The sequence below is a fragment of the Cherax quadricarinatus genome, chromosome 13, assembly GCF_038502225.1.
Source record: "Cherax quadricarinatus isolate ZL_2023a chromosome 13, ASM3850222v1, whole genome shotgun sequence".
Classification (NCBI taxonomy): domain Eukaryota; kingdom Metazoa; phylum Arthropoda; class Malacostraca; order Decapoda; family Parastacidae; genus Cherax; species Cherax quadricarinatus.
Genome location: NC_091304.1, coordinates 50,733,575 through 50,743,574, shown reverse-complemented (window position 1 = coordinate 50,743,574; position 10,000 = coordinate 50,733,575). Strand labels below are relative to the sequence as shown.

The 10,000-nt window shown below is 52.8% G+C and overlaps 1 protein-coding gene across 11 annotated transcripts in view; it reads right to left on the bottom strand.

Moving 5' to 3' along the window:
• Positions 1 to 10,000, bottom strand: part of Oatp30B (Organic anion transporting polypeptide 30B) — a 389,857-nt gene that overhangs the window by 76,064 nt on the left and 303,793 nt on the right. For 10 of the 11 annotated variants that reach the window (XM_070084713.1, XM_070084716.1, XM_070084717.1 and 7 more), the window contains one exon: positions 8,736 to 9,036. The exons of the other annotated variant lie outside the window; for it this stretch is intronic. In XM_070084713.1, the coding sequence (XP_069940814.1) occupies positions 8,736 to 8,789 (54 nt within the window). In that variant the 5' untranslated portion in view covers positions 8,790 to 9,036. The remainder of the gene's footprint in view (positions 1 to 8,735; positions 9,037 to 10,000) is intronic. 11 annotated transcript variants of the gene reach the window in all.

Below are 10,000 nucleotides of genomic sequence, written 5' to 3'. Positions count from 1 at the left end.
TACCGACAAGTTGAAAATTAAGACATGTGCAACAGTTGGGCATCTTTACTGATGCAACGTTTCGCCTACATAGTAGCCTTATTCAGTCAAATACAAAGTGAACAGTAGAAATGAAGTGATGTAATCAGTCCATCAACCATGGAGAAAAAGTATTGGAGATGGTCACTCCCTCAGCCTGCAGAATAGTTCAGCTACATGGTCTGGAATGATATTGTTCCAGACCATGTGAACCTTCTACACTCTCGCGTGAACCTTCTACACTCTCGCGTGAACCCATCTTGCCTTCGTTTCACTCTGTATAACTTTAGTTCATTAAATACCAACCAAGTGCAGTCACAACTCTATCATTTTCAACACATGGTAACAATATCACAGCTTAGTCAGGTGCCTCCTCACAGTGCAAGTATTTCACACAAACTATTTATATTTCTACGTATTAAATGGAGGGAAAAGGCGAGAAATATCTGTCTACTGCTCTATGACAATAACTATTGTTTAAATAAATTACTGAAAGTAAATTTGTTTTCACATCCAGTACTATACGTATCAGAAGGATTGATATACCATGTAGTGTACTGATTAATAAAATTAGGAAGTTAGAACTTACACAGCCCGCAATCACTATGAACCTTCCTTTGTGTAAAGCCCAGCATAACCGTAAGTTTCAAATCGATCAGAAGCAGCATTCTCCAATTATTGCTGGGACTCAAAGCTCATTGACTATTAGTAAATTTGCATCTATTCAGCCTAAATTTGTTAAGTGCTAGTCCATTAACAAGATGCGTCGGCCGTAAAAGGTTGAAGCCGTTCAGAAAAGGCATTCTCGAGATATCAAATGGCGCACCATTATATAAAACAGGAAAATTAGCATATATATCTTTATTTTTATGTACAACGTACATGTATGACAACGTTGTTGCTCTGCCACCGACGTTAAACATATGCAAGATGAACAAAATTTAAGATTTTAATGGCAAGTCAAAATATTTTAGACAACCTTCTTTTCTATTGTTTTTTTCAATGAAAGAAGTATGCTTTGATACATGTAATTACTGTGGAGAAGAGACAGGACTTCCATACTCACGACGGCAAGAAATAAAATGTTCACATTCCAGACTTTTACGAGTTTTTTAATTAACTGTAAACTAACATAAAATAAATACAGGAATCTCACTAACCATAAGTTTAAAAAAAGAGTAAATATTCATATTCAAGGCGCAGGAGAAACTCCAGAGTGGAGTGAGTGCTGTTGACGTCAAGATGAGGGACTTAAACTAGAAATACTGTTAAGGTGTTTATACAGATACTACCAGTGTACTGATTTCACTGCTGGGTGTCTACACCACCCAGTGTACTGGTCTCACTGCTGGGTGTCTACACCACCCAGTGTACTGGTCTCACTGCTGGGTGTCTACACCACCCAGTGTACTGGTCTCACTGCTGGGTGCGTCTACACTACCCAGTGTACTGGTCTCACTGCTGGGTGCGTCTACACCACCCAGTGTACTGGTCTCACTGCTGGGTGCGTCTACACCACCCAGTGTACTGGTCTCACTGCTGGGTGCGTCTACACCACCCAGTGTACTGGTCTCACTGCTGGGTGCGTCTACACCACCCAGTGTACTGGTCTCACTGCTGGGTGCGTCTACACCACCCAGTGTACTGGTCTCACTGCTGGGTGTCTACACCACCCAGTGTACTGGTCTCACTGCTGGGTGTCTACACCACCCAGTGTACTGGTCTCACTGCTGGGTGTCTACACCACCCAGTGTACTGGTCTCACTGCTGGGTGTCTACACCACCCAGTGTACTGGTCTCACTGCTGGGTGTCTACACCACCCAGTGTACTGGTCTCACTGCTGGGTGTCTACACCACCCAGTGTACTGGTCTCACTGCTGGGTGTCTACACCACCCAGTGTACTGGTCTCACTGCTGGGTGCGTCTACACCACCCAGTGTACTGGTCTCACTGCTGGGTGCGTCTACACCACCCAGTGTACTGGTCTCACTGCTGGGCGTCTACACCACCCAGTGTACTGGTCTCACTGCTGGGTGTCTACACCACCCAGTGTACTGGTCTCACTGCTGGGTGTCTACACCACCCAGTGTACTGGTCTCACTGCTGGGTGTGTGAACACCACCCAGTGTACTGGTCTCACTGCTGGGTGTGTCTACACCCAGTGTACTGATCTCACTGCTGGGTGTGTCTACACCCAGTGTACTGATCTCACTGCTGGGTGTGTCTACACCCAGTGTACTGATCTCACTGCTGGGTGTGTCTACACCCAGTGTACTGATCTCACTGCTGGGTGTGTGAACACCACCCAGTGTACTGGTCTCACTGCTGGGTGCGTCTACACCCAGTGTACTGGTCTCACTGCTGGGTGTGTGAACACCACCCAGTGTACTGGTCTCACTGCTGGGTGCGTCTACACCCAGTGTACTGGTCTCACTGCTGGGTGCGTCTACACCCAGTGTACTGGTCTCACTGCTGGGTGCGTCTACACCCAGTGTACTGGTCTCACTGCTGGGTGCGTCTACACCCAGTGTACTGGTCTCACTGCTGGGTGCGTCTACACCCAGTGTACTGGTCTCACTGCTGGGTGCGTCTACACCCAGTGTACTGGTCTCACTGCTGGGTGCGTCTACACCCAGTGTACTGGTCTCACTGCTGGGTGCGTCTACACCCAGTGTACTGGTCTCACTGCTGGGTGCGTCTACACCCAGTGTACTGGTCTCACTGCTGGGTGCGTCTACACCCAGTGTACTGGTCTCACTGCTGGGTGCGTCTACACCCAGTGTACTGGTCTCACTGCTGGGTGCGTCTACACCCAGTGTACTGGTCTCACTGCTGGGTGCGTCTACACCCAGTGTACTGGTCTCACTGCTGGGTGTGTCTACACCCAGTGTACTGGTCTCACTGCTGGGTGTGTCTACACCCAGTGTACTGGTCTCACTGCTGGGTGTGTCTACACCCAGTGTACTGATCTCACTGGGTGCGTCTACACCCAGTGTACTGATCTCACTGCTGGGTGTGTCTACACCCAGTGTACTGATCTCACTGCTGGGTGTGTCTACACCCAGTGTACTGATCTCACTGCTGGGTGTGTCTACACCCAGTGTACTGATCTCACTGCTGGGTGTGTCTACACCCAGTGTACTGATCTCACTGCTGGGTGTGTCTACACCCAGTGTACTGATCTCACTGCTGGGTGTGTCTACACCCAGTGTACTGATCTCACTGCTGGGTGTGTCTACACCCAGTGTACTGATCTCACTGCTGGGTGTGTCTACACCCAGTGTACTGATCTCACTGCTGGGTGTGTCTACACCCAGTGTACTGATCTCACTGCTGGGTGTGTCTACACCCAGTGTACTGATCTCACTGCTGGGTGTGTCTACACCCAGTGTACTGATCTCACTGCTGGGTGTGTCTACACCCAGTGTACTGATCTCACTGCTGGGTGTGTCTACACCCAGTGTACTGATCTCACTGCTGGGTGTGTCTACACCCAGTGTACTGATCTCACTGCTGGGTGTGTCTACACCCAGTGTACTGATCTCACTGCTGGGTGTGTCTACACCCAGTGTACTGATCTCACTGCTGGGTGTGTCTACACCCAGTGTACTGGTCTCACTGCTGGGTGCGTCTACACCCAGTGTACTGGTCTCACTGCTGGGTGTGTCTACACCCAGTGTACTGGTCTCACTGCTGGGTGCGTCTACACCCAGTGTACTGATCTCACTGCTGGGTGCGTCTACACCCAGTGTACTGGTCTCACTGCTGGGTGCGTCTACACCCAGTGTACTGATCTCACTGCTGGGTGCGTCTACACCCAGTGTACTGGTCTCACTGCTGGGTGTGTCTACACCCAGTGTACTGGTCTCACTGCTGGGTGCGTCTACACCCAGTGTACTGGTCTCACTGCTGGGTGCGTCTACACCCAGTGTACTGGTCTCACTGCTGGGTGCGTCTACACCCAGTGTACTGATCTCACTGCTGGGTGCGTCTACACCCAGTGTACTGGTCTCACTGCTGGGTGTGTCTACACCCAGTGTACTGGTCTCACTGCTGGGTGCGTCTACACCCAGTGTACTGGTCTCACTGCTGGGTGCGTCTACACCACCCAGTGTACTGGTCTCACTGCTGGGTGTGTCTACACCCAGTGTACTGGTCTCACTGCTGGGTGCGTCTACACCCAGTGTACTGGTCTCACTGCTGGGTGTGTCTACACCCAGTGTACTGGTCTCACTGCTGGGTGCGTCTACACCCAGTGTACTGGTCTCACTGCTGGGTGTGTCTACACCACCCAGTGTACTGGTCTCACTGCTGGGTGTGTCTACACCCAGTGTACTGGTCTCACTGCTGGGTGCGTCTACACCCAGTGTACTGGTCTCACTGCTGGGTGTGTCTACACCCAGTGTACTGGTCTCACTGCTGGGTGCGTCTACACCCAGTGTACTGGTCTCACTGCTGGGTGTGTCTACACCCAGTGTACTGGTCTCACTGCTGGGTGTGTCTACACCCAGTGTACTGGTCTCACTGCTGGGTGTGTCTACACCCAGTGTACTGGTCTCACTGCTGGGTGTGTCTACACCCAGTGTACTGATCTCACTGCTGGGTGTGTCTACACCCAGTGTACTGATCTCACTGCTGGGTGTGTCTACACCCAGTGTACTGATCTCACTGCTGGGTGTGTCTACACCCAGTGTACTGGTCTCACCGCTGGGTGTGTCTACACCCAGTGTACTGATCTCACTGCTGGGTGTGTCTACACCCAGTGTACTGATCTCACTGCTGGGTGTGTCTACACCCAGTGTACTGGTCTCACCGCTGGGTGTGTCTACACCCAGTGTACTGATCTCACTGCTGGGTGTGTCTACACCCAGTGTACTGGTCTCACCGCTGGGTGTGTCTACACCCAGTGTACTGGTCTCACCGCTGGGTGTGTCTACACCCAGTGTACTGGTCTCACTGCTGGGTGTGTCTACACCCAGTGTACTGGTCTCACTGCTGGGTGTGTCTACACCCAGTGTACTGGTCTCACCGCTGGGTGTGTCTACACCCAGTGTACTGATCTCACTGCTGGGTGTGTCTACACCCAGTGTACTGGTCTCACTGCTGGGTGTGTCTACACCCAGTGTACTGGTCTCACTGCTGGGTGTGTCTACACCCAGTGTACTGGTCTCACCGCTGGGTGTGTCTACACCCAGTGTACTGGTCTCACCGCTGGGTGTGTCTACACCCAGTGTACTGGTCTCACTGCTGGGTGTGTCTACACCCAGTGTACTGGTCTCACCGCTGGGTGTGTCTACACCCAGTGTACTGGTCTCACTGCTGGGTGCGTCTACACCCAGTGTACTGGTCTCACTGCTGGGTGTGTCTACACCCAGTGTACTGATCTCACTGCTGGGTGTGTCTACACCCAGTGTACTGATCTCACTGGGTGCGTCTACACCCAGTGTACTGATCTCACTGCTGGGTGTGTCTACACCCAGTGTACTGATCTCACTGCTGGGTGTGTCTACACCCAGTGTACTGATCTCACTGCTGGGTGTGTCTACACCCAGTGTACTGGTCTCACTGCTGGGTGTGTCTACACCCAGTGTACTGGTCTCACTGCTGGGTGTGTCTACACCCAGTGTACTGGTCTCACTGCTGGGTGTGTCTACACCCAGTGTACTGGTCTCACTGCTGGGTGTGTCTACACCCAGTGTACTGATCTCACTGCTGGGTGTGTCTACACCCAGTGTACTGATCTCACTGCTGGGTGTGTCTACACCCAGTGTACTGATCTCACTGCTGGGTGTGTCTACACCCAGTGTACTGGTCTCACTGCTGGGTGTGTCTACACCCAGTGTACTGGTCTCACTGCTGGGTGTGTCTACACCCAGTGTACTGGTCTCACTGCTGGGTGTGTCTACACCCAGTGTACTGGTCTCACTGCTGGGTGTGTCTACACCCAGTGTACTGGTCTCACTGCTGGGTGTGTCTACACCCAGTTTACTGATCTCACTGCTGGGTGTGTCTACACCCAGTGTACTGGTCTCACCGCTGGGTGTGTCTACACCCAGTGTACTGGTCTCACTGCTGGGTGTGTCTACACCCAGTGTACTGGTCTCACTGCTGGGTGTGTCTACACCCAGTGTACTGGTCTCACTGCTGGGTGTGTCTACACCCAGTGTACTGGTCTCACCGCTGGGTGTGTCTACACCCAGTGTACTGGTCTCACTGCTGGGTGTGTCTACACCCAGTGTACTGGTCTCACTGCTGGGTGTGTCTACACCCAGTGTACTGGTCTCACTGCTGGGTGTGTCTACACCCAGTGTACTGGTCTCACTGCTGGGTGTGTCTACACCCAGTGTACTGATCTCACTGCTGGGTGTGTCTACACCCAGTGTACTGATCTCACTGCTGGGTGTGTCTACACCCAGTGTACTGATCTCACTGCTGGGTGTGTCTACACCCAGTGTACTGATCTCACTGCTGGGTGTGTCTACACCCAGTGTACTGATCTCACTGCTGGGTGTGTCTACACCCAGTGTACTGGTCTCACTGCTGGGTGTGTCTACACCCAGTGTACTGATCTCACTGCTGGGTGTGTCTACACCCAGTGTACTGATCTCACTGCTGGGTGTGTCTACACCCAGTGTACTGGTCTCACTGCTGGGTGTGTCTACACCCAGTGTACTGGTCTCACTGCTGGGTGTGTCTACACCCAGTGTACTGATCTCACTGCTGGGTGTGTCTACACCCAGTGTACTGATCTCACTGCTGGGTGTGTCTACACCCAGTGTACTGGTCTCACTGCTGGGTGCGTCTACACCCAGTGTACTGGTCTCACTGCTGGGTGCGTCTACACCCAGTGTACTGATCTCACTGCTGGGTGTGTCTACACCCAGTGTACTGGTCTCACTGCTGGGTGTGTCTACACCCAGTGTACTGATCTCACTGCTGGGTGTGTCTACACCCAGTGTACTGGTCTCACTGCTGGGTGCGTCTACACCCAGTGTACTGATCTCACTGCTGGGTGTGTCTACACCCAGTGTACTGGTCTCACTGCTGGGTGCGTCTACACCCAGTGTACTGGTCTCACTGCTGGGTGCGTCTACACCCAGTGTACTGGTCTCACTGCTGGGTGCGTCTACACCCAGTGTACTGATCTCACTGCTGGGTGTGTCTACACCCAGTGTACTGGTCTCACTGCTGGGTGTGTCTACACCCAGTGTACTGATCTCACTGCTGGGTGTGTCTACACCCAGTGTACTGGTCTCACTGCTGGGTGTGTCTACACCCAGTGTACTGGTCTCACTGCTGCGTGTGTCTACACCCAGTGTACTGGTCTCACTGCTGGGTGTGTCTACACCCAGTGTACTGGTCTCACTGCTGGGTGTGTCTACACCCAGTGTACTGGTCTCACTGCTGGGTGTGTCTACACCCAGTGTACTGGTCTCACTGCTGGGTGTGTCTACACCCAGTGTACTGGTCTCACTGCTGGGTGTGTCTACACCCAGTGTACTGGTCTCACTGCTGGGTGTGTCTACACCCAGTGTACTGATCTCACTGCTGGGTGTGTCTACACCCAGTGTACTGATCTCACTGCTGGGTGTGTCTACACCCAGTGTACTGGTCTCACTGCTGGGTGTGTCTACACCCAGTGTACTGGTCTCACTGCTGGGTGTGTCTACACCCAGTGTACTGGTCTCACTGCTGGGTGTGTCTACACCCAGTGTACTGGTCTCACTGCTGGGTGTGTCTACACCCAGTGTACTGGTCTCACTGCTGGGTGTGTCTACACCCAGTGTACTGGTCTCACTGCTGGGTGTGTCTACACCCAGTGTACTGGTCTCACTGCTGGGTGTGTCTACACCCAGTGTACTGGTCTCACTGCTGGGTGTGTCTACACCCAGTGTACTGGTCTCACTGCTGGGTGTGTCTACACCCAGTGTACTGGTCTCACCGCTGGGTGTGTCTACACCCAGTGTACTGGTCTCACTGCTGGGTGTGTCTACACCCAGTGTACTGGTCTCACTGCTGGGTGTGTCTACACCCAGTGTACTGGTCTCACCGCTGGGTGTGTCTACACCCAGTGTACTGGTCTCACTGCTGGGTGTGTCTACACCCAGTGTACTGATCTCACTGCTGGGTGTGTCTACACCCAGTGTACTGGTCTCACTGCTGGGTGTGTCTACACCCAGTGTACTGGTCTCACTGCTGGGTGTGTCTACACCCAGTGTACTGATCTCACTGCTGGGTGTGTCTACACCCAGTGTACTGGTCTCACTGCTGGGTGTGTCTACACCCAGTGTACTGGTCTCACTGGACAATATTTCATCTAGAGGGAGGAGTGAGGTAGTTAAGTAGTGTAGACACAGTGAGGAAGGGGTGTAGACACAGTGAGGAAGGGGTGTAGACACAGTGAGGAAGGGGTGTAGACACAGTGAGGAAGGGGTGTAGACACACAGTGAGGAAGGGGTGTAGACACACAGTGAGGAAGGGGTGTAGACACAGTGAGGAAGGGGTGTAGACACAGTGAGGAAGGGGTGTAGACACAGTGAGGAAGGGGTGTAGACACAGTGAGGAAGGGGTGTAGACACAGTGAGGAAGGGGTGTAGACACAGTGAGGAAGGGGTGTAGACACAGTGAGGAAGGGGTGTAGAAACACAGTGAGGAAGGGGTGTAGACACACAGTAGGAGTTAGTAATGGTGAGAAGGAGCAATAAGAACTACTGACCGTGGTGGTGGTTGCTGGGGTGGTGGTAGTGGTGGCGGTCCTGCTGGATGCCATGACTACACTGCTGGTCACGCTCCTTGCTCACTCACAGCACTGCTGCTGCTGCTGCAGGGTAGGTCACTGCCGCACCAGGCCAAGGTCACTACTACTGCTGGCTTCAAGTCTGGCCAACACTGGCCAAGTCTTGAGGGAAGGGCTCAAAGGTAGGGCTTGAGGAAAGGGCAGAGGTGGAGGGAAGGGCAGGTCAGAAGGGTCAGGGGTAACCAGGGAAGCTGTCTGAAGTCTCACCCGCCAGCCATCACTGCAGCAAAGAAACAACAACAAACATTACTCACAAATTATTCATGTTTACCAAACCATATTGTTATTCAACACTTTAAACATTTTCCGTTTCTAACATTATATAACAAATTTATATCAACACCAGCTTGCTAATGTTATTAACAATTCACTCTTATAATAATCAAACGCAAATAAAACAATTCAAATTAAATTTTTTCGACTGCGCATTCTTTGTCTATAAGAAATACTAGGTCATCGGCTCCTTCAATGGAAGAGTGGCACCCCCATGGAAGAGTGGCACCCCCAAGGAAGAGTGGCACCCCAAGGAAGAGTGGCATCCCCCAAGGAAGAGTGGCACCCCCAAGGAAGAGTGGCATCCCCCAAGGAAGACTGGCATCCCCCAAGGAAGAGTGGCATCCCCCAAGGAAGAGTGGCATCCCCCAAGGAAGAGTGGCATCCCCAAGGAAGAGGGGCACCCCCAAGGAAGAGTGGCACCCCAAGGAAGAGTGGCACCCCAAGGAAGAGTGGCATCCCCCCCAAGGAAGAGTGGCATCCCCCCCAAGGAAGAGTGGCACCCCCAAGGAAGAGTGGCATCCCCCAAGGAAGAGTGGCATCCCCCAAGGAAGAGTGGCACCCCCAAGGAAGAGTGGCACCCCCAAGGAAGAGTGGCATCCCCCAAGGAAGAGTGGCATCCCCCCCAAGGAAGAGTGGCATCCCCCCCAAGGAAGAGTGGCATCCCCCCCAAGGAAGAGTGGCATCCCCCCCAAGGAAGAGTGGCATCCCCCCCAAGGAAGAGTGGCATCCCCCCAAGGAAGAGTGGCATCCCCCCCAAGGAAGAGTGGCATCCCCCCCAAGGAAGAGTGGCATCCCCCCCAAGGAAGAGTGGCATCCCCCCCAAGGAAGAGTGGCACCCCCAAGGAAGAGTAGCATCCCCCCCAAGGAAGAGTGGCAACCCCCAAGGAAGAGTGGCACCCCCCAAGGAA